Consider the following 25328-nt stretch of genomic DNA (forward strand, 5'->3'; position numbering starts at 1 on the left):
TTTGAAATTCTTAATTTGAGAAGGGCAAACTTTGAAAAATGAAGAGGATTGCTTAGTGATGTTAGCAGTGGTAGAGTCCTGACGGCCCTAGAAGCAAAGAAGGTATGAAGCTATTTTATGCCAAAGGTAGAATCTGTTTGGAATTTATGTCCAAATAATGAGAAGAGGTCTGTTGAAAAGAACTTCTGCCCATCTCAAAAAGGACATTAGGTAAAAAGACTAGAAAAATAGCAGGTAAGCAAAGAAAAATATAGGAGAAAAAGTGCAGTTCTAAAGTGAGAATTAACAAAAGTAATTCTTAGTTAGTTATAGGCAATTATTTTTTAAAGCTTTTTAATCATTTGAGTAAAAACGAGAACAGAAGTAAGACCACTGAGTGATGAGGTAAAATAACCTCGTCATCGTGATGCATATGATCTGTTGCAGTTTGAAGGAAACTACTGCAGTGGGTAGATTTAATATTAGATACTTAGACTTATACCACAGAGAACAATGTTTTGTCTCTCTACTTATTTTCTAAGAGTTGGGAAACTTCTATGTGTTATGTCTGATCCAATGCTCTTGCCACTTAAGGTTTGTCAGTTCCGGTATCAGAAAACTGTTAAAGAAATATCCAAATGGACAGTTACACAGTCACTGACTCATAGAGGAAGTGGGCTGACTTTTCTTTCATATATACATTCTATTTACTGTTGTGTCTCTCTCTTCTATAACATACAGTAACTTCTTATGCAGACAGCTATAAGTATAAAATTTTAAACTGTCAGAATTCTCAGCTTCAGGTATATACTATCTGTTAAGTCTGTATGTGTGCATATATATATTTATGTTTTTTTTATATATGTGTTTATATATACGTGTTTGATGTATATACCTAGGCAAATTCTGACTTTGTGTCAGGGAAAGTTTGCACCATCCTCCCATCCACCCCGGCATTACATGGGAAGTGCTCTGGCAAGTGCCCAGTGTCACAGGGAAGCGTAGCTACAGCCAGATTTGTGCTGGAACCCTGCTAGACATTGTCCTGAAAAATCCCTTCTCTTGGTGACCCAACATGTAGCTGTCTTAGCTGTAGGCAGGAGTCCTTGTCATGGACCAGGGCTCCGATGTGCAGACTGTGCTAAACTGAAGTAAGCCAGGAATGTAGAAAAGAAAGTCAGGTTTGGCTTAGTAGTGCTTATGGGCTTGTTTACACTTTTTATTAAGGCTTAGAATGTTTTAGAAGGTAAATTTGATAAATAATAGCTTTTAGTCTAAAGGGGGCTAGAATGACCTTCCTTGGACATCTAAGGAAGCGATTAAAGGTTAGGACTGTAGAAGCTGTGAATATTTTGCCTGTAACAGCTAGAGCGGACTGTGAGGTCAAAGATCCAACAGCTAGGCCTGATACATGGCTCAGCGTTTGGCTGGTCCCCTATCTGCAGACTGATAAAAGTTTAGGCTAGGTCAGATCTGCTTAGAGGAGGCATAACAAAATGTGTGCATTTTGTGGACTCTATTTATTTCTGTTAGTGCAGTGGAGTATTTATGATTACATAATAACAGAAGGGTTCTTCCCAGACTTGCTGTTCCTGTGGCATTGAACCGGTGTCCAGTCAGGCTCCCACATGCAGGCACAATGCCACTTAACATATGAAGCTTGTGCAGGGTTTATCCTGAGCAACTTGATGACCTGTCAGTGTTTCTTAAATTCTTAAAGCTTTAACATTTTCTGTACTAGGATCTTTTAAGTTCGTACAAATGTAGTAGCTATTTTTTTCATATATTGATTGCATTAATTTGAATTATTTTGCTCTGTTAGATGGTTAATATTTTTAATAAAGTTCTTTTAAAACCAAATCTTTGGAATGCTTTTGTTTCCCTAAAGCCAGTTCCTTGAATTCTCATGTTGGAAGGTCAAAATGAAGAATCAGTATAAGTTTCAATTCTACCAAATCAGTTGTACAGTAACTTAAATTTTACGTATCATTTAAAATAGGCAAGAGCTAACAATTGCGTTAGTTGTATTTTATTATGTTTGTGTGTATGTATGGATTACAGGAACTGAACTGTATTTAGAGTTTGGCTAACAATTCAGCAAAGAGAAAAAGCTTTTCAAGTTAATTTTCTGAAAAATCTTGAATTAGCCACATTAAAAAATGTGAACAATTTTTTTTTTTTCAGCATCTCAGGTTAGATTCAGGTTACATTAGATACATTAGGTTAGATTTAGATACAGGAATGACATCCTTTTCCCAGGAGACTGTCTAACAAAATGTTCAATTATTTTAATACACTTTGAGGCCTGGAGATAATGCTCAGTATACTTTTTTTTTCTTTTACTGCAGAAGTAAACCACTAATTATGTGAAAATGACTCCAGCATGCTCCTATAGTGCTTTTCAGCTTTTAAGGTAGTTCTTGCATTCAGTTTCTGTGATCTGAAACATTTGATTGCCTTCAAAAGGTATTTTTGCACTTGTAGAAAGTGTAAATATTTTTAACAGAAAATATTTTTGGTTGACACCTTATCAGGCTTTTTTAGCAGCTGACCTTGACATCTCAGTAAGTCTATTAATGAGGCATAATTTTAGTATAAACTTCAATACTGTTTTCTAGTCTTTGTATTTCTGTCTTTAATAATTTCTCTTTCTTACTAGTTGTTAGTTGCTTTATTCAAATCTTTTTTTTTTTCAGTCAAGTAGATGGATAGCCAAAGCTTTGAAATTAATTTTTCAGGGTGACTGTAGGGTTTGTAGAATGAGAAAAGAATTCGAGATTTTTTTTTCCTTCTATTTTAAACACTTTCCATCTGGTGGGTGATGATGCATTTTTTCAGTCCCTTCCACTCTTGTTGCTTGCTGGTAAACAGTACACCATTCTACGTCAATGATTATGATAGACAGCAGTTCTAAGGGGAAAAAAAGTAATTGGAATAGGAATGAGAGAAAAAAGGAACTTCATATGAGCAGTGTGTCTTACCATCATATAGGACTTTAAGAATTCTCAGATTATTTTATAAATATCAAATTAGTCAAATTGTCCTGCTAGACAAGGTAGGGTTTTTTGGAGGTGAGGGGAAGGTGTCCCAGGAACCTACATACAATTTTTTAAAGCAATTTTGTCACTTCGGGCAGAAATTTCACACCAGAGCTTCACACTTTATTTTAACACATTGGGAAGTTATTGTGCCCTCTATTTTCCTTCCTGTCATGTCACTTCTTTCAAAATGTTTTTCTCTGATGTGTTTGCTCTTTATTGCAGCAGTATTGAACTTGTATTGAAAGATAGTGCTGAGCATGGGTAACGGAACAATATTCCCACTATCTTCCTGGCTTTTTGTGTGCCCATGTTTTCTTTTGTGTGTTGTTTGTATCTTATCCTTCACTGCTTTCGTTCTTGGCAGCCACTTTCTTTTTGGGGGTGATGATGTTACTGAAAAAAAGGCCTCGTAAATAGGTTTCAAGCATGCAGCTCCAATAAAGCATACTGCATGTAGGGCATGAACCTCTGGTAACTTCAGTGGGGTCGTGCTGGAGGGCCATCCCTGGAAGTGGATGTCATGCCAAAAGAGAGGTAGTGTCTGACAAGATGTTTTTGGCTAGAGTTTTGTCTCTGGAGAGTGAGACAATAAAGCTGTCTTAGATCATTTCAAACAGAAATTTCTGTAGCAGTTACCTACCCTGCAAGGTCAAGGATGTCAGTCCTCCAGACTGTAAATACTCCAGTCTTTCAGAGTGTCTTGGATCTAGCCTGCAAACTGCATGTAGATTTGCTCTGGCAATTCGTAGGCAGCCAGCGGAGCTTGCATCAAGACCTGAGAAGTCACACTCTGGTGTCAAGAAGCAAGAAGGGAAGAAGAGAAGACTATGCTTTAGTTGGAGATATCAGTTTTTTGGATAATAACTTGCTGTTTCTCAAGATCTGCAGGTTCTTGGTAATAGAAAATACTGCATCAATGGAATGAAGCTGAATTCTGTCAGCTTATTGTCAGCACTGGGTGGAGTAGTGACATTTCACTGTTTGTACATGAAAAAGGAAGATAATTTTGAAAATATACTCATGTCTTCCTGGAAGGGGAATGTGACCTGTTCAATAGGAATAACTGTTGACGGTATTACTGGTCTGTTCTCTCCTGCAAGATTGCTTGGACAGGTTAGCATCATTTCATGACTGCTCTGGTAGGAAACTGCTGAGAAATCAAGAATATCAGAGAAGGTTAGGTTTTTTTTCCTAAAGATGTCAGCATGTCCCTTTTTTTTCTGTGACTTTTTCCTATTAATCTTTCCTAAGCCTGGTGAATCTTTCCTTGGTGAAGAAGGTCCAGACAGACCTTTGATTCAGTAGATGGGATTAATAAATCCTGAAATTAAGTAGGAGGAAATACTAAATGGAGTTCTGAAAATTTTTGTTTGCTTGCCAAATTCCTAGAGAGATACAAGAGTGTTTACATTCAAATGAGTCAGTGAACCTGTTCAAATATTTAAGATTAAGTGGTCTTACACTGCTAATAGAATTTAGCTATTAGGACTAGTATTTGTGTTCCTTAAGTAGATCTTATCTGTAATGCAGAAGCATATGTGCCTTACCCAAAGACCTGTCGTGGCTGGACCGAAACCAGGGTCAGAACTTTCAGATTCCAAGACCTTAACTCAGACTGCCAGGGTATGCTGTCCAGATTCTAAATTGTTCTTGGATTCCAGATAAGAGATTTATGAAAGTTTAACATAAATAATTTTGTATTAAAATGCCGTGCACTTCCTCAAGAAATGGATGTATACAACAATGAAGTTTTCTGCTTCGGATCTGCAGTTTAGAATTTTTTTGGCAGCACAGCTAGTGAATATGTGTATAAAGTTTTAATATATGAGAAATGTTTATTGCTTACCTTTCTACTTTCTAAAGTAAGTATTGCATTTAAAAAATATGTAATGGGTAGCTATTTTAAAGTAAGGTTTCTTAGCAATTATATGCATATTATAAGATTTAGTAGATTAACCACCCCAATAACTTGTCTGAAATAGCCAGGGTATGTTTTTCTTCTGTACCTGAAGTACCCAAATATACAGGTTTTTATCTTTTAATTTTTGATGTAAATAATGTTTTTTCTTTGATTCACTCCATATATACAATGATTATTTTTCTGGAGGGAAAAATCCTACAAGTAGAAAAGTGTGAATCATCACCAGTATTTTAAAGGTATACAGATAAGAATGATTCTTAGATAGGATTAATAATATTTTTTGGTCTTTCTTTATTTTCAGGATCCCAGGGTGAATATGTACTCTTAGATCGATTACAGGTTTCTAGAAATAACACCTTTGCAGTGCAGACATGTGTCAATCAGTATGTACTTTTATTAGAATGCGTGAATTTGAATAAAAGAATAAACTGGTGTAATTTCAGTCCTGCCGTGTACTCCCGTAGGACCAGAAATAAGGTGTCTATATTGCAGAACAGCTTGAATGGAGTTGCAGGGTAATTTTCCCTTAGTTATATGTAAGATAAACCATGTTATAACTTTTGACCTGTGAGGACATGTAAGCGATCGTTGTTCTTGCAAGGTTAGTGCAAAACTGTCAGCATGTTGCTGAGACTGAAAAAGTAGTGTGCTGGAGAACCTTTCATTAGGTAAATGAAGTGGTCCATCCTAACGCGTCTTTCTTTGTACTAACAAAATGCTTTGAAGTCAAACTATGCTTTTGTGTAAACAGAAGCAATTCAATTGAAATATCAGAACTTGAAGAATTATGCGTATCAGTTATGTATCAAATGGCTTGAGGAAGGAAACACAGAATTCTGCAATTTATTTACATTAGAAAATTAATAGTTATTCTCTTGGGGAACATGTCAGCCCCGTGTGCTAAGTGTAGGCTAAGGATGGCTAAGAAGCATTGCTAGGGAGCGCTGCAAATTGATGCTGCAAAATATTGGACAGCCTTGACATTCAGTGTCACAGCAGGACTACTGACTTACTTGAAATCCCATGTTTCAGAATTGCAGTTCAGTAATACAGTCCTGCTTGGGCTGTGATCATGCCAAAGGCCTTAATTAGGCGAGTTGTTTCTGATTTAAATAGAGATAATGTACATAAAATCAACTGGTTGCATTCTTGTTGTTTGAACAGTAAGTATGTTGAAGAAAATAAGAAAATAAAAACTTGCTTAACAGCAACTTAACAAGTTACCATGCATTCGTGAAGTTGTAAAGCTTGGTAAATGGCTGTGCGTGCTTATCCAGGGCTCTTCTCAGTTGCACACGCATAACTGGCTACTGCTGTTTAGTTCTTAGCTGCTGTTCCAGCATGGCATGGATATCTTATGGATCCTGTATTAGATCTGCTAGCCCAATTTCATGTGGAGGATCCCCAAGGTCATCTCAAATAGCAGTAGGTGCTAATGTTTGGGCAACCGAATCAGCCCTTTAGTCTTTCCTAGTTGAAAGGGAATATGGCTTAGCTTCAAGTTATTTCAGTATTACACAAGTCATTGACAGTGCTGCAATATTTCTGAAACAGAGTGAACATTTTAATGATTCTCAGTAAACCTGAAATGTTTTTCTAACATTGGTTTTCAGAACGGAACTGGAATATTTGAAGGCTTAAGCTAGAAATGAAAAGCTCCGACTAGTGTGCTTTTTCTGTGCTGAAAGAAATGTCTGGAAAAATTATGTCAGCAAGGTTCTAAATTTACTCGTACTGCAATAAAAAGACATTGGAGCATTGTGTTTAATAAAACTTTCCTTTCGAATCACAGTCTGGTTAACTGTATTGTTTGTTTTCAAAAAATGTTTTGTGCAAGAATTATTTGTTTAGGTAAGAATACAGAACAGAGTCTGTGTAACTGATCGCTGTACAGTTGAATATAAAAACAAAATTGGCTGAGCTTCATGTTTCTTGTTTTCTCACCCCACAGAAGCAGATAGTTCTGGGTTAATATTAAGTATGTATAGTTCCATAAAGTATTGTTGCAGCAATATGATACGGTGATTTTAATCGCGGTTCTCTCTCTGCAGGGGAACACAAGCACAAATCCATATGGAGGATGAATCTCCTCCTTCTCAAGGAGTCAGTGTCAAGGTCAGAGTGTGAATTTGTATTGAGGATTCTGTAGTGCTCTACTCAAAAGGAAGCAGCTTTGTTCCATTTAGCAGTAGCTCAGTACATGCTAGTAGCTTTCAAGATAAACAGAAAAACAAAGCTATAGGTAGGAAAATGATACTAGCAAAAGAAATGTTACTTATGTGATCCACAAAATATTAGAAGAGCAATATATTCATTTTAATTAGGTTGAATTGCTCCTTTGGCTTACAAGGCTGGTTTAATTTAGTATTAAGTTCTAAAGTTACATGTTCCAGCTTAATGTTTCAACAACATAAGCTTGTTAGAATTAACTTTTGTAGCATAATCTGATGCAAAATCTTCCTCTCATTTTTCTCTTATTTTCTTTGGATGCTCTGCGTGTGAAACTTAATGAAATGCCGTTCAGATTTTGAGCTTAACGATACCTTTTAAGGTGATCTGTATGACAAATAAAACTGAATAACCAACTTTCAAACTGATTGCTGAGGTCAAGTGAAGTGTAAAAGTTTTAGGAATTCTCGAGATATAACTGGTACACCTTTGGGATAGGTAGCTGGACCATATGAAGTCTCAAATTCTGGTCTAACTCTGTCTTTCATGACTTTATGCAATATAATGAGGGAACCGATCACTTATGGGACATAAATATTGGCAGGCTGATTGTTCAAGCTGGTTTTTGTATTTTTTGGACAAAATATATTGGAAAAATGTGGGAGGGCAAAAAATCTTGAAAGGTGAGAGAGTATCTCTTACTGAGTTGAATATAATAATTCCAGAGACAGGATTTAGATTATAGATATTTTTTGGTCTGATAAAATTAGTTGTTATTTGTTTTATTTAAAAAAAAAATCAGTATCATAACTGTTTCCTTGGGTGCTTTTTGTAATAGTGGGTTTTTTTCCTTCAGTGTGTTATTTTAGTGTTAAGAAATGCTACAGTTTGGGGTTTTTTGACCTGGTAATTATAAGGGTAAAAACACAAGTGCTTTGTAAAGGTTACAGGAAAAAAACTTTTCTATTTAAGGTGAATGAGTTCTGACCCACTGTGCTCTTGGCATTTAGAGCCTACGTTTTACAGGAACCAATATGTTATTCCAGTAAGGGAATCTGTATGATTGAAGGACACCCTGACTATCCTTTCAGACCTCAGGCTTCATCAGTCTTGAGCAAAAGTGGGACACAGTGTTGTTGATGCAACTGGAAGACTAGTCTGTGATGCTTTCACTATTCATTATCATATTTTAAAAGTGCTTAAAATCCTCCACAGAATTAATGCTAACCTCCTGACATAAAACAAATTGTTCTGCACACAGTAGGTAATGAAGCCTGATTCCATATGGAGTTGTGCCCTTCGTCTGTTATAACCCCGCTATGTGTCATGGAAGACAGCATTTGCTAGGACTGGCTTTGACCCGCTTGCTTGCTGACTTACTTCATAACATACATGTCTGATTGTCCAGCTGCCTACTGCCAAATGGATTGTGTCTGCAGAATCTTACTTCCCTTTCACTTGCAAATTGGCTAAAATTGGTCAGTTAGTTCGTGGGAGGAGATGAGGAAAAAAATGGTGTGATCAAAACCACAGCTTTTCTTTAGTGAAGATGACCAACCCTCCTTTCCCTTCCTCAGAAATATGTTATAAAGAAATATGTGATTAACTGCTGTTTGTTTAAAGATTTTAATTCAAGATTAATTTAGGGTTTATTCCTTTAGTTTCAAATACTATTTATGTTTCTGTGTACATTTTTTCACAGTAAGTGATACTAATCAAAAAAGCCATATCCTTACAACTGACAAAACATATTTCAGACTCCAAACTAGACTTTATTCACATCTTTGTTTCAGTCAGAGTTAGAAAAAATTATGTTCTATAATAGATCATTTTGTAAGTCTGCTACTTGCTATAAATAAACTAATAATGCAATCCTCACCGTTACATGGTAAACTATATAATGCCTGTGATAGGCAAAATCTATTCTTACTTACCTTCTAATCTGGGAAGTAATGTTACTTTTCTTTCACATCCAGAGCCTGTTTTAATTTCAGTAAAGAAAAACTTGATGCATGCTCCATGCAAAATTTGCTATTAAATTTTGATACTGCAAAGTTTTTCTCATTTATGCTGTACTAAAGCAGTAGAAATGTTACGTGAGATTCAGACATGAGCTTGACTAGTTTTAATGTCTGGAGAGATGATTTTCTTTTCCTGTAACTATAAACTTGTCACCTGACCTTGGCTAATCCAGAAAATGTTCAATTAGCTTTTTTCTTTTATTATATGTCTGCTTACAGAAAATGCAGATATTCTTAGGAAGTTTCCAAAGATTCAGTAATTGTTGAAACATATAAGTAAATTTCAGAAGTAAAGGAGTAAGGAAAAAGTTTCTCACGTTTTCTCTAGTTTCCATTTTCAGTGCATGAAAGCAAATGTATGTATTTTTCAAAGATAAGTATATTCTTGGGCGTATTTTTTATGGTTTCTTCTCTTAACAGTAATTTTATGAATTATGAAGTTATGTTGTATGAATATAGTGAACATATGACCTCGCCATTTAGGTTCTTCTATGGTACTTTTCTCCATGCACATAGATCCTTTCTTTCTGGACCACGATATAGGGTTGGGGTTTTTTTATTTATTTTAATGGCTTTCCCCCAAGTGTTGTTCTAGAATTAAAATTCTGATTTCTGGTTGAGAAAGGAGATGGTGGGATTTCTCTAATTTTATCCTTTTTACTGTGCCAAGGTTCTCTGTCTAGGTATTTAATACAATTTTTTATAATGTCAGGTCTTGGAGGCAACATTGTTGTCAGCCCTGAAGATGCTGGATGTTGGGAAATGGCCGATTTTTTCTCTCTGTTCCCAAGAAGAGCTCAAGTTAATTCGTCAAGCCTGTGTATTTGGCAGTGCTGGTAATGAAGTGTTGTATGTGACTGAAAATGATGAGGTAATTGTCCAAGAGTGTGCATGAACATGACATATTTAGTCTTTTATGTATCAAGTTATTCTGTAAGTCAGGACTGTGATAGTATACCTAGAAAAAGTTGCATGCAAAAGTGCCTAATCATTTTTCTATTAAAATATTTTCAATTCAAATTAGTGGCTTCCTACCACAATCAGAAGATAAAGAGAAGTTGGAGTTAGACATTTCTTGGAGGTGCATAGTGACAGGTTGAGAGGCAATGGACACAAGCTGGAAGCCTGAAAATTCTGATTCAGTACTAGGAAAAAAAATTTATCATGGGAGTGATTAAATCCTGGAGAGGTTGTGAGATCTCTTCCTTGGAGATGTTCGAGACTTGACTGGACATGGCCTTGAGTCAACTGATCTATTTAGACCTTTGTTGAGCGGGGCATTGGACTAGTTGACCTTTGGAGGACCTCCATTCCAACCTAAATTAAGATTCTGTGTTTCTTTTATAACAGGTTTTTGTGCTTGGCATGAACTGCAGTGGGTGTTTGGGAACAGGTGACATGCAGAGCACTATTGAACCCAGGAGGTTAGATACTCTGTGTGGCAAAAAGATAGCCTGTCTGAGTTACGGAAGCGGCCCTCATGTTGTTCTTGCTACAGAAGGTAAAGTATGATCTGAATATTACTTTTTCAGAGAGGTCCACTTTAATTAGTCCAGCAGGTGTGAAAGGCCTGTGTTGGTAATACAAGAGAGAGAACTGAGATAGACATTCTGGGCTATCGAGTCCAATGTATTTTCATTGGTGAACGTGAGATGTCACCTTGCTCCATTCATAGCTAGTTCTTTTCAAAAGTTTCTCAAGCTCTGCTTTGATCTTGTTACTGCTTTTAGAAGTTTGGTTTTTTTAACCAGTTAAGTTTGAAACTTCTGATTGCTTTTGAAACGCATTAGTGGCTACATTGTGCCCATATATGCTTGTGCCAACCTTGCCCTTGAGATAAAATGCGTATCTTCCCTCCTGCACCTCCTTTTGGATGTGCTTTAAAGACCAGTTATATTTCCTCTCAGCTTTTTATTTTCTATTGTCTCACTGACGCTCTATTATCCATGTAATCTGAGTGGCGCTTCTGTTAATAATTTAATACCTTATTCTTGAAGACAAATGACTAATGTGTTTTCCCAGTGAGGTTCTGTTAGAGCCTGACTGATGGTGTTAACATTTGTCTCTCTTTCTTTGTTAATGAGAATAAATCTTTTTGAGTAATCTAGATTAGGTGACTAGCAGGTGAGGGGAATTGTGTTATAAATGTATGACTGTTCTTTATATTCAATTATATTCCACGATTTTCTCCAGTCTTCAGGGTAAACCATTCTGGATGCTTTTTATATACTTATCTGTATTCTTCTGAGCTTTGTGGCTGGCAGATCTCACTGGCACACTCATATTCTTTACCCAGATGATGAACTGAATTATTTCACAAGAACAGGTCCAGAAATGATCCTTGATGATTTTTACTCATTACTTCATTCACATGACTGACTTCCATTTAGCGTGGCCTCTTTTAACCTACCTTTCAGACAGCTCTTATATATTTCACAATTCTTGTGTTAAATACTATCTTTTCCAAGTTATGTTATGTGTTTCTATGTGGCTGTTTCATCTGTTAATTGAAATTTTTATTCTCATGTTGGTGAAACAAAGGGAAAGTTGTTTGCTTTTGACAGGATAAAGTCCTTAGATTTAACCTGTTTTTGCAGAGAAATACTGGTTTAGTGTGGCACATTTTACTTTTGCAGTTTTGAGGGAACCCTTCTTAGGGATGGGGCGTTTGGTGATCTCTTTAGAAATCTGATGGAATTGTATGTCAAACCTAGCTCTCCTGCAATAACGGCATAATTTAGGTGTAGAAAATGATGATGATGATGACTATGGACAAGATGAATATGGGAGAGCTGTTCATCAAATCCTGCACTACTGTGACTAGAGGACACTTGATTTAAAATAGATGACAGAAAGTGAGTACAGAAAGGTGTTAGCTTCATGGATAACAGGCCAATATAAGTACATTAAAGAGAATCAGAAGTACCTGGTAATATCTGTACTCTGGTGATTTTAAATGCTTGGGAACTGCAAAAACTGAACAGGCTCATGTTTCCCTTAAACAGCACATCTTTTTTCTATTGCCAGTTGAGACAGAATTTTGCACTAGGTGGACCATTGGTCTAACCCAGCCAGACATTTCTTGCATCCTTGATTTTACTAGCACGTTTCTCAAAATGCAGGACATGAGTAGTATTTTTAAATAGTAAGTAAATAAAAGTATATTGCTTAATAAGTAATAATAAGTTTTTCTTACAAGCATCTTCATGTATATTGTAAAGGAAAGAAAGCTTGTTACTTCAATTTTCCAAAGTGGAAAACAGTGCTGAGGCATAGATAAGAAATTTTGATTGATTGTCAGTAACAAAGAAATTGAAATGAGGACTCCTGACTGTCATTTCATCTTTTTCTCTTCTGTATTGCATTATGTCTTTTCTTTTAGCTATATGGTTTCCTTTACTAAGATTATGGTGCTACTGTCCTTTTGGATTTGCAGCCAACACTATGTGAAGGTAGCATTGCTATGTCCATGAGATTTAAGAGCCCCAAAGGGTGTTTGTGTATATAGATATATATTTATATAAAATATATATACACTTAAGTATACACTTAAGTACGTATATTGTTATTGAGTTTGACTTTTCAGTTTGTGATTTTATGTTGTGTACTCATTGGAAAAAATAGAGATTTTTACACCAGCTTTTTACATTTTTATTATAGAAGGAGAAGTATATACATGGGGTCATAATGCTTACAGTCAGTTGGGCAATGGTACAACAAATCATGGTTTCGTTCCCTGTCAAGTCTCTACTAACTTGGTGAACAAGAAAGTGATTGAAGTTGCCTGTGGCTCTCATCATTCTATGGTGTTAACATGTGATGGAGAGGTGAGAATATCTGTAATAAATCTCTCTTTTCTCTTAATGAAATTCATGTATGTGAGAAACAGGAGAACATTCTGCATCTATAGCACTAGACCTTGCTTCTTGCTGTCCTCTCAGTGCTAATGCAACACAAATGTTTGATAAAAATGGAAAACCTGTTAGGGTCTAGCTGGTTTGAAGTGCATGCAGAATGTTGATTTTTGTGCCACATAGGCTTATAATAGAAAATTATAATTTCTTTGTAGAGGGCAGCCAGTTCCTTCCTATGCTATACTCTACTGGAAATGCGTAATGGCATGAAAGCTGACATTAATATAAGTCACATTCATGTAAGGAGTTCTACCTACCAAAGTAAAAAGTTTTCAGTCATTTACTCTGAGGTGCCTTTTGTGTCCAGTCAGGCATTCTACTTTGGGTTCTGGAAAACTAGCAATGGATTCTTCCAGCATTAATGCAGCTGTCATGTTGCCTCTTACCTTTGATTGGGGGAACGTAATAGAATCAAACATATAAATGTTATGAGTGGTGATTTTTTGTTAGAAACAATTAAATTGTAAACCTATATATCTTCCTAGATCTTTAAAATAATACATCCACTTGAAGTCAGAAATATATCTTTTTTATGCATATGACTTTCTTCTCTCTTGAGTATCTACTTTGAACTGTATGTTATATAGCCTTCTTTTATGACAATTCTCTTACAACAGGTATACACATGGGGTTATAATAACTCAGGCCAAGTTGGATCTGGATCAACAGCTAATCAACCAATTCCTCGAAGAGTTACCAGCTGCCTACAAAATAAAATAGTAGTTAATATAGCTTGTGGACAGATGTGCTCTATGGCTGTGGTGCAAAATGGAGAGGTAAGAAATTTTAAGTGAATTTTCTGACTGAATTTTATTTTATGTGATATAATTGGATACAGATCATGTCAAACCTGTCAGTAACGAGCTACTTACTCACAAAAGAAGTATATCTTTCCACTTTCCTTCAAATCTATCTGTGTATACTGCTTGTAAAAGCCCTTGCCGTAAATTGTCTACACATTCTGACATTCTTAAGCACATCTTCCTATCCATATTGATTATGGTTTTCTCTTTAGAAAGGAGATAGAGTGAAACAGGGAAAATTGTTTGCTATCATTTGGTTTATGGCTTTTTGGTCTGTGAGATTACTCATAAAATTTAGCAACTGTTACTTTGTATCAGCTATTGAAGTTGGCTTTGAGTTGAAGGAATTCAAGTGTCAAATTTAAAATTTATTTGAAAATATAAATTTTAGAAATTTTGAGATTAAATTCTGTCAGATCTGTGTTTGTATACTTAGCATTTAATGTTAATTTCATTTTCTTGTATGTAAAAGTACCTAAGTCTTTATCACTGGTTTACTGAGCTGGTATTATATTCTAGCAAAAATGAAAGTGCTGATTAATACGTTATCCCACTGCTGTCTTTAGCATTCACAGAAAAATAAATTAGTCTATAGTAGAAGCTTAAGTACCAGGAATGTGAGAGTAATCAGTGAATGCTATTTTAATTTTCATTGCTCATGTAGGCACACTTTATCTCAATAGAAAATAGAAGTATATTGCACATATTTGTTGTCCTGCTGTACCTCTTGAATCCTTCTCATACTTTTTTATCCTCATAGCAAAGATAGGAAGAGGTTGTAGTGTTCTTGTTGTTTTGAGTTCATATGAGCTGAAAATTTTGGGCAGCCTACATCCTCTCTAGCTCCATCACTCCAAGCATTTCAGTTTAGACCCAAGTAGCTATTGACTGTTTGCAGTAGAACATATGCCACTGAAGTTATCAGAGCTCAATATTTTCCTTTTTTCTTATGTGCAACATAAAGCTGTTAACAGCCTACTCAAACTGTTGTGCATAGCTTCCAGTTTATACTTGGTTTAGAGTGTTTTCTGTTAGAGGATTTTTGAATGAGAAATCAGCTCTTTGAAAAAGGGAAGTATTCATGCTGAATTTGCTCTGTGCTGGATAAGAGCCACATGAATCACTTATTTTCTACTCTTCATATTAAAATATTGTAGTCTTACATAATCTAACTCTTAAAGAGCAACATGAGTATGGAGGTTTAGAATTTTAGATGAGCATGCAGTTAGTATTTGAAACAGAAGCAGCATCCCAAATTTGCGGTGCAGAAAAACACATACGCATGTGTGCACATATATGTATGCATATATGTACCTTTCAAAGAACGTTAGAGGTTGGAAGGGACCTCAAAAGATCATCTAGTCCAATACGAAGATCATCTAGTCCAATCCAATCCATTTATTTAGGGGTGTGTGTGTGTGTTTGTGTGTAACTACATATAAAGTACAGATCCTAAGGTGTGGGGACAGGAAATATTGAAGAAAATTATTATTTTTACTTGGAAGTAGCTATATTGTTTTCAAAAATAAGTAGATAGTAGCAAACTATTAAAATCCCTGGTTTTAATCTCTGTTTTTAAGGTCTATGTCTGGGGTTACAATGGTAATGGCCAGCTTGGGCTGGGCAGCAGCGGCAATCAGCCAACACCATGCCGAATAGCAGCTTTGCAAGGCATTCGTGTACAGCGGGTATGTGTGTGATGCTCCATGTCAAACCCTTTATGAACATTTGAAAATATGTTAAAACTTATTCTACATTTATAAGAGATAATCCTTTATCTCTTTGTTTAAAGTGCCATTTATCAGAATGAAACCAGATATCTTAAAATGGACCTCTCTCAGTAGGGGAGAAACTAACCTTGTGTAGTTCAGTGGGAATTTTGCCCTTCAGTGACATCAGGATTTTACTTAAAGCAGTCTAGGGAATTAGAAATATTTTGTCTTTTTTTTTTTTTTTTTCCTGTGAAACTTAATTTTAAAATAAATCCTATTATTTTAGTAAATAAAGTCTTTTTAGGCTACCCTATTCTTCATTAGCCCGTCATCTTTTTTGGGAAAATGCTGCAGTTTAGCATTTTGTCTTTCTTGTAGACTATCATTTTTAGAATTGCACTCCAGCCACAGCAATTAACTGGTGTTTGGAGTCTGAACAAATTGTCTCCAGCTGCTTTTGGTCAACAGTTTGTATAATTCCATGGTTGGTGTTAGTCTTGGGTGGTTATTACACTTTACCAAATAACTGGACTGCCATCAGTGTAATTAGCAAACTGACAACTTGTTTTGACTGATAAGAAATATTTAAAGTAACTGCAGAACTGAAGCTGAAAGTTTTTAATTGGTTTACCCAAAATAGAGGATACTGTCAGGAAAATGACACATTCTGCTAGAAGACCTTGGTTTTGTAAACTACTGAAAATTTACGAGAGTGTTTTGAACTTTGTATCCTATTTATTGTATTTACTCAGGGAAGTTATACATTTGTAAAATCTTTTAAAATAAACTCATTTAATTACATAGTTTTACATTCACTTCAGTCCATTCAGTTTTGCATTCGGTAGCTTGGCTGGTAACAATTGCTGTTGGACAAGAATGTAATGAAAGGAGTATTACTTTCCCCTGTATTTGTTCTCCTGTTTAAAGAGTATGAGTGCTTCAGTAAGTTTGACTTAGATCCTATTTCCACCCACTTCATTTGCTTGATATCGATTAATACCAAGTTGTAGGCATCCAATCAGTAAATAACTTAAGGATTTATTTCATTTAAAGCACTCTTTTCATTTTTTCCTCAAAGTCACCTCATCTACTTTGCTTCCCTTTTTAATAATCTTATCTGTATTTGTGATTTTTGTAATTTTTACACTGGTATAGAATCAATAACATATTTATCTGTATTAACTTACTGTTACATAAAAATGAGATTTTTTTTCTTTTTATTATTCCTTATAGGTTGCCTGTGGCTATGCACATACATTAGTGCTAACAGATGAAGGTCAGATTTATGCCTGGGGAGCCAATTCATATGGCCAGTTAGGTACTGGGAATAAAAGCAACCAGTCTTACCCTACAACAGTTATTGTGGATAAGGACAGGTAATACTTACAGTCTTGCAATCAGACATTAGCTGGCATACTGACAGAAGAGCTAGAGAAAATTATGGCATTTTTAATCTATTTTTTGGAAGAAATAGTCTATAATTTCTTTTGCAATGGTTCTTCTGCTATCCATGAACAGAATTTTCACTGAAAGTGATTGAGTCTGCCCCATAACCATCCTTGTGAAACTGCATTTTCTGAGCCTGAATGTGCTATTTTTTTGCTTCCACTCTCACTGTACTGTATTGGCCTTAACTGCAGTTACTCTTCAGTGGTGTAGTTTCATTGTTTGAAGTCAATGATAAAAGCTTTATTGTCTCTGAATATAAATTGTATTTTAATATGCTCCTTTTGACAAGAAGTACACACAGAAAAAGTGGAGAGTGGACATCTGCAGTTTGTGTTATTTCTGCTATTGAATCTGGCTCATAACCCAGGGGAGAGAGAGAGGGAGGAATTCTTTCTTGGTATTGTTGCCTGAAGATTAAGCTTAGATTTTTACAAGTTCAGTATTTTCCTGTAGGTCCTCGATGGGTAGTGGGGCAGTTATTTCTGTTCCTAATGTAAAGCCATGTATATATATGTGGCCAGAAAATGGAATCTGTTCCTTACTACTGAGGTCTTTATTTTGGCCTCCTGTTGTGAATAAGAAAAGCGAGATGTCCGTCTTAAACTTGTGTTCCGTGTACGTTATTGCAAGGAAGAGGCAACTCCTCTCTGGTGATGAGACATGGCCTGGTTTTGAATGTTTCTGTTTCTTTATGTGCGTTTGTGCTTTTGCTTAAAATGTAGCTGAATAGTTTCCAGACACTTTGGCTGCAATTAAAATGTTGCCACATTTTAATACGAGTTTTAATGTTGTACACTGCCTTTCCCTTTTGTTGGCGAGAATCTGCATTCCTGGTGTCAGTGAGAATATTACCTCACTAAAGCCTGCAAGATTTGTACATACAGCTTTAAACAAGTTGTTTCCCAGCTATTTTCCCCAGGCAGCTGGGAAAACAAGTAAACAAAGAGTAGTTCAGACTACAAAACAGTGGATTGTGTAATGTTGTACGCAGTGGGAGTTTTGAAATCCTAAATCAGCTTCAGGGTTGGTGAGATATCCTAACTTATCTAAAATACACTTAGAAACAGCTTTTAGGGCTGTTTGGTTCCAATTCTAAATTTCAAAATGGGAGTTTGTTAAATGTAAGTAATAATAATTGTATGAGTAAAGACATTTCAATATTTTAATTGAAAGAAGGATGTTTAAATTGTTGGCTTATAACTGTTACCAATAAGCAAGCAGGAAAAGGTTTTTCATTAACTTTTCAGTTATAAGCCAAAATGCAAATTCCTTTTCTTTTTTTTTTTTTTAAACGGCTCCTCATTTTCTTCTTCATCTTCTTTGAGTACCCGTTCTCTACAGCTTAATGCAGCCACTCACCTCACCGCCCAGCACCACTGAGGACTTTCAGAGGCTTGAAACTCCTCATAGCTTTGTTTGAGGGAGCCGAGGGGGTCAGTAGAGCATGTGCTACAGCAAATGTACTGCTCTGCTGCAACAGTGTCTACTGGTTTTTCACTGAGAAACTTTCTGAGTGCACTCTATTTGAAGAAACATTGACAGCCCTTTTATTTTGCTATGTGTGATAGAAAAACATTCTCGCAATTGGAAGTGCATGCATGCTTACAAATAATTTTTGCACCAGAGAAACATGGGAGGTAGTGAGCTTCTTCACTGCATTTTGTTCTTAGGAGAGTGACTTGCTTTTTTTTCTTTGTTTGCTTGTAAATTCAGAGTTATAGAGATTGCTGCCTGCCACTCTGCTCACACGTCGGCCGCCAGGACCCAGAGCGGTCAGGTGTACATGTGGGGCCAATGCCGTGGGCAGTCAGTGATCCTTCCCCACCTCACTCACTTTGCCTGCACTGACGATGTGTTTGCTTGCTTTGCTACCCCTGCCGTTATGTGGCGTCTTCTATCAGTAGGTGAGCTTAAATATTTTTTGTTTTGACATCTTCTAAATAGAATCACTAGTGCATAAAACAGTTGCACGTGTTTGAAGACTAAACTTAGTTTCTTGCAAAAATTTATACTGCGAAGCATAATCATAATAATATATTATGTATGTGTAAATAGTGATATGGAATTGTAAAAATTGCTAAGGCATGATGGCGATGCTGAATGATTGTCTGTTTTATTGACGTGGTTTATTTTTGTGGGGAAATGCCTTGGGTTTGGGAAGGGGGTTTTTGTATGTGTACAATGGCCACAGGTGGAGAAGCTGAGTTTGAATTTGGAGACTTGAGAGAGCCATGCAGAACATTTAGGAACCCTGAAGCTTTCTTTGATGCCCTTAAATAGACTACTAGGAATGGAGGGAGCACTATTCCCATGTTCAGAATTGGCCACAGGCACTTAAAACCTCATCACAAGTGATCAGGACCTGGGCTTCTGAAGAGACAAGTTGCTGCATCTCAGATATTTGATTAAGGTCTGTCTTGCTGGCCTTGACTAGAAAGAGTTAAGTATATAGCATTGTCTAACAGAGAGCTCATTCTTCAGCTATAAATTCAATTCTATATTGGTTGCTAACAAAGCTACTGGCTTTGCTGACCTAATCAAAGATGAGACTCTTGGGGTTGGCTGTAGGTGTCACCTGGGAGCTTAAGCTAAAAGCTAGAATTCAGCAATTTGTTAATTTGTAATTTGAAATGTACTGAGTCCATAGTGCTTCCATTCCTTTTCTGTACTGCCTTTGTAATTGCTTTTGTCTTGCTGTATGCTTTTGTCTGACAATTGTAGAACACTTTTTGCTCCCTTGGTGCCTTCTGGATGCCAAGGTAAGGAAATTCTGTTAATAGTAATCATATTTCAGCTTGAGAGTCCAGAGGATTAAAGGGAGAATCCTGTTCTCAGGAAACTGCTTTGCCAAAATTCATGTTTTAGGGCACAGTCCAAAGACCGCCATTTTCTCTAGGTTGAGGGAGTTGGGCTTTCTAGGGTGGCTTGTTCAGAACTATAAGATATATGCTTAATTACTGTGGAAATTCTTAATGTTCCTAATACTTGCCTACTACTAATTAGATGTAAATTGTGTTACTGCATGAAAATCCTAGGCAATGGGGTGGTTCAATCCATGTAAGTATCTGTTTGTCAGTTGTAAGCTCTACCTAAAAGTGTCTGTAGTATGTTCAGATTTTTCTTCCATAAGAATTGGTTATTTTATGAAGGAAATGGGGCGTTATTAGTATATGTGGCTTCATCATAAATACAGTTATATGTATCTTCTTATGTACATTAGCATTAGAAGAGTTCTGGAGCTCTTCAGCTTCCATTTCTTCTTGCCCAGTTAAAATATTATGTCATGCTATCAGAATTCTCTTTGGTTTTTTCTCTTGCCTTTTCTTCTCAGTTTAGCACTGAGGAATTTTTCAAAGGAGAGTGGAGGAAGGCAAGAAGCAAAATGCCTCTTTCCTTATTTCGTTCCTCACACAGAAAACAACTGCTTGAGTGAGACTGAAACTCTCTGTTACAGTTTTTCCATGCTCCTTTCTGCAAATTCACCTTTTCTCATCATCTTTTACAAATGCTGGTTTAGGTCAGAAATGCTGTTTTAGGTCAGCTAAAAGAGTCCTGAGTGGGATTATATATGGTCATTCATGTGATTATCACCTTTATGCTGAAGACTTCCAAGTAACCCATGTATTAATAAGCATATTGCGCACTAATACTCATAGATATTCACTTTCTTTGACACAGTGTGGTAAAGACTACATTCGTAGCTATTTCCCAACACATCTTGTCCCCCCACCTTCATTGTCACTGTGAACAATACACCCAGACTCCCTGCACTGAGTCACACCTTGGGAGTCTTTTCTGACTGCAGCATTTCCTTTTATTTTTGCTTTTTGACCTTGACTTCTTGGTCCATTTGGAAATAATGTTGCAACACTGTAGAAACATTGTAGCAAAGCAGAAGGTGAAACCTTACAGGAGGAAAACCTTATTTTATTTTTAAACAAAACTAATTTCAGATGCACTTTCAAACCCCATTCTCATATGTGCCAAATGGTCTGTCCAGCATCCCGGCACTAAAATGTGTATTCAGGTGGTCAGAGCAGGGCTCCTTGTGATGACACAGGATAAAGGATGCTGGCTATCAGGCCCTCATCGTGTCTCCTGGATTCCTTTTAGTTAGGTGACTGTGCTGGTTTCGGATGTGCCTTTTTGCACACTCTAGGAGCTGAGAGTGACTGGTTTCTTCATCCTGTCCCACTTGAGTCACCAGGACTGACTCACTGTTGTTTGTTTCCTGATCTACGTGTGGTGAGAATCATCAGGCAGCTGCATCCTAGGATCTTAACATCTGCTGAACTAGGTGCCATGGACATCTGCCATGCTTACAGCCCTTCTCTGTCTGTCATATTCTGGTGCTTCCACACCCAGGCATTCCCATTCATTCCCTGCTTGTGGCAGCTCTAACATTTCTATTACAATTCTTAGCACTGCCTGCCATTTTCTTGGCTTTGTGCCTTGTCAGTGTGAACTGCCTCTTCGTTTCCTTCCTCTGGTTCCTCCTTCACTGCTGTAACAAATAAAAGCACTTTATTTTCCCTCTGAGAATTTCATAACTGAATCCCACTGTATTCAGTTTACCTCTGCTGGATGTACAAGTCATCTGGAGATGTGTATTGGTGAACATCTGAACTTCAGGGTGACTTTGAAGAAGGGCTTCAGCTTTGTATTGGTTGTTAAAGTTATTACTTATTCGGATAGCAGAGATCTGAATAAATAAACCACATTTTACAAAATAAGAACTAACAAAGTATTTTACAGTACCATTATTTCAGAAGGATTTTTTGTTATCCCTACATTGCATTCATCCCTCAGTCCTTTTACCTGTAATCCAACACGCTTGGATAATTTTTGCCCTAATTGTGTATACCTGAACATAAGTGACATCCTCTATATGAAATAAAAATTAATTGTGCTAAACAAAGTGTAGCAGTATCAAACTGCGTGTGTTAAGTTTCTTCTAGAGCTTGTGGTGAAGGTCTTTCAATTTCCAGCAAAATACTATTCCTATTTCTAGCTTGGTAGGTTACAGGACCTAGCATTTATGTAATTTTCTGTAGAGAACAGCTTATTACTGACCCACAAAATTTGTTTAAAAAAATAATGTGTATTTATATGTTAAGAAGACAAAATGTTTTCTGGGTTAAGAATGAGGTTTGGGGGTTTAAGTTTTCAGTAGTATTAAAGAAGATAGTTCTCTGAGGCTATCAAATATGATGGAGATTTGAAAACAGTTCAGGAGATAAAAATTTGTATGCAGACAATAGATGACTTTTCCCAGCTGTCTGGTGACTTTATAACGCAAATATCACGTTCATAGTGGGATATACATACAATGACACAAACAGGAATATGTGTGAGTGGGTGTGTGTGGCTTGGCCCCGAGCCAAGGGCTAACCCACCACAGCAGACATTCACAAGAGTGCTTCTAACACCACAAGGCTAGGGAAAATGCTTTCTGAATAGGCTCGTAACTGTTGGTATTTACCCCTAGGGATATTGTACTGGGCAGGTTCACTGCCGCCAATATATTGGTTATGTAATAGCTTTATTTCTGCTGTAAGATAATGTCTCCTCGTGGGAGTATTTTAGAAAATCTTATTGTGATTTTTATTGACTAATCTACCTAGTAACAACTGATAGCATTTGCTATCAGATGCAACATTAAACATCTGAGACTATGTTAAATATTTTTCCAGCCTTATATAGATGAGGACTTATTTCCAGCCTTATATAGATGAGGACTTATTTTTATTTCAATAGGGATATATTTTTGGAGTAGAAAACTAGTAAGGACTGAAGAAAGCTGCCCTTTACTTGCTTTTCTGGGGGTTCATACTGAACACATAGTCTGCTGGGGTTTTTATTAGCCTTAAAGAGATATCGTGTTTATTAAGGGTATTCATTGCCAGCAGATACCCAGGATGTTATAATGAGAGATACTTGTATTACTTACTCCTTGCTATTCATTTCCCTTTTTATTGTAGAGCCTGATGACCATCTAACAGTAGCTCAGTCACTAAAGAAGGAATTTGACAACCCTGAAACTGCAGACCTGAAGTTTCTAGTGGATGGAAAATACATTCATGTTCATAAAGTTCTTCTCAAAATTAGGTAAGGCGCAAACTGTATAGTTTAATATAAGCTAAACTGTATAGTGTAGTCCACTGTGCTGAGTGATTACTGCTAAAAATTCTTGACTATTTTTTACAAAACTCCCCTTTCCTTCAGCCCTGGGATTCACCTGCTATTCTTCACTGTTGCTCTGTTTTCCTCATTTCCTTGATGCTTTGAATTACCAAACATGCTGCTTACTACCAGCCTTTTCATCACTTCCCTCTGACATATATCCTCCTTTGTGCTCCCTAAACGGCCTCGACCCTGATTTCTAATAACCTTTTTCTGCTGAGGAAAAGGCTCACTTCTTTCTGCTGCCTTCCCAGTAGTTTGAATCAGTTTTTCCCTCTTTATGTGCTTGGCTTCCTCCTGGAATGATTTGAGGGTTTTGTGTTTATTCTTGCCTTTCTTTCCTTCCACAGGACCCTTCAGTCATTTTAGCAACTTCTGTAGATGCTCTCCAGATTATTTTTTTTTTTAGCTTTTTTGTCAGATTTCTAATCCTATTTGTTTTAAGCATTCTTATCAGCAAATTTGAATTTTCAGGTGACTTGTCTTTGTTTTTACAGCTTTTTGCAAGTTAACACCACTTTACTGAGAGATTTGACATACACAGATCTACAGAGTAATCACATTGTTATTAACATGCAGAGATTAGTTTGTTATTGCTGATGCAGTATCTACTAGGATATTCTAGAGACACTTATTTAGATCTCTTCTGTCTTTCTAACTGCTTCTGCTGCATCCTTCCCATTGTTACAATAGTTTTTTCTCTTTGCTGTTTTCTTTCTCAAAATGCTTGGCTATCACATCCTGCTTATCACTTCTGTCTTCCTACTTTTGTTCCCGAGTCCCATTAGTGATTTTTTGTATATTACTGCATAAAGGTAAAGTTCCTTGTTAATTCTAGCCTGCCCTTTTTTTGGTCTTTTCTGCTCTCCTCTTACTACTCCAATTACATATATTACTGCTTTCTTCCCTTTGCTGGTTTCATTACTTGTACATTACACTTGCACCTATAGTCTACCCTCTTTGTTTGGAACTCCATGTGTCCTTCATCAGATACCACTTCAAATCTTGTGTATTCCCAAAATGATTCTGATGTTCTTTTACCTGATAATCAGACTATATGTAATTTTTCCTTATTTCTTTTTTTTTTCTCTACTTTTCTCAGATTATGTCACATTCTGGGAAGGAAATGTATCTAATTCTAAAATGAATTCAAATTTATGGCATTGTCAAAATAATATATAGGAATAATAAAGTATCGAGGACAGCCTGTAGAATTAATATTTTCTTTAAGCCTTATAGTCTCATGATGCAACTGGGTCAGAGGATAATGTATTTAACGTGGTAGTCATGCAGCATTCAGCCTGCAGTGCTGGTACAAGTTCCCATTCGTTATCCAGTCATTTCTTTACCACTTATGAAGACTTTTTTCCATCTTGTTCTATGCCTGCTGTTGAACTAGACCATATTGTTGGTGGTTATTAGCTTATGATGGTGGTGAAATGGCAGGGCAAGGCCCAGCTCAGCGAGAGGTGGGGGGCGGGGGCACAAGCAACATACTGCTTCCAGAAACAGATACATATGGTATGGGGGTGGGATCATCTGCTCTGCATTTAGACAGCCAAAATTAGGTGTCTGGTCTGTGTCTACTGAGACAGGGAGGGAGGGAGGGTGGGGGGCACTCCAAAGGCCGAGTCACTCCAAAATACTTTGGAGACTAAAGGATGATTTTTATTTATTTACTTATTTATTTTGAAGGGACCAATGTGCACCACTTTCTCTCTGACTTTTTAGTTTTGTGTGGTGCTATTGGGGCGACAGACCATTCCCAAGGTCTGTTCCACAGCTGGATGGAGAGCATGGTCATCACCACTTCACATGAGGCTCTGGGAAACAAAGCAATGGGGTTTGGTCTGCCTCATCCAATGCCAGAATGTGGTAAAAGATGTGGCAGAAGCTAGATAATGACTTTCTAATTCTTTCAGAATTTGACTTGAGGTTTAGTTATTTTATTAAAAAATACTAAGAAAAAAAATCTTTAACCACTATAATCAAATGTGAAAAAGTTAAATGATAAAATAAATAATTATATTTCATTGGTATTTCAGTTATGATGTCTTTACAATGTAGGCGTGTCCCAGAGATATTAAAAGGAAACCAACCTACCTTTTATGTAAAAGTTTTAGTAAAAGAAAAGCA

At 36.6% G+C, this 25328-nt stretch overlaps 1 protein-coding gene across 2 annotated transcripts in view; it reads left to right on the top strand.

The window, feature by feature from the left end:
* The first annotated feature begins 379 nt into the window (after positions 1 to 379).
* RCBTB2 (regulator of chromosome condensation (RCC1) and BTB (POZ) domain containing protein 2) overlaps positions 380 to 25328 on the top strand; it is a 30001-nt gene continuing 5052 nt past the window's right edge. The window contains exons 1-10 of one of the 2 annotated variants that reach the window (XM_010082927.1): positions 4845 to 4882; positions 6993 to 7056; positions 9844 to 10002; positions 10482 to 10632; positions 12792 to 12958; positions 13663 to 13821; positions 15429 to 15536; positions 16794 to 16936; positions 18723 to 18913; positions 22991 to 23117. In XM_010082927.1, the coding sequence (XP_010081229.1) occupies positions 4845 to 4882; positions 6993 to 7056; positions 9844 to 10002; positions 10482 to 10632; positions 12792 to 12958; positions 13663 to 13821; positions 15429 to 15536; positions 16794 to 16936; positions 18723 to 18913; positions 22991 to 23117 (1307 nt within the window). Of the gene's footprint in view, positions 398 to 4844; positions 4883 to 6992; positions 7057 to 9843; positions 10003 to 10481; positions 10633 to 12791; positions 12959 to 13662; positions 13822 to 15428; positions 15537 to 16793; positions 16937 to 18722; positions 18914 to 22990; positions 23118 to 25328 lie in introns of those variants that run through there. The other variant, XM_010082928.1, reaches the window with a different exon arrangement.

Source organism: Pterocles gutturalis, unplaced genomic scaffold (assembly GCF_000699245.1).
Source record: "Pterocles gutturalis isolate BGI_N339 unplaced genomic scaffold, ASM69924v1 scaffold10890, whole genome shotgun sequence".
Lineage (NCBI taxonomy): Eukaryota > Metazoa > Chordata > Aves > Pterocliformes > Pteroclidae > Pterocles > Pterocles gutturalis.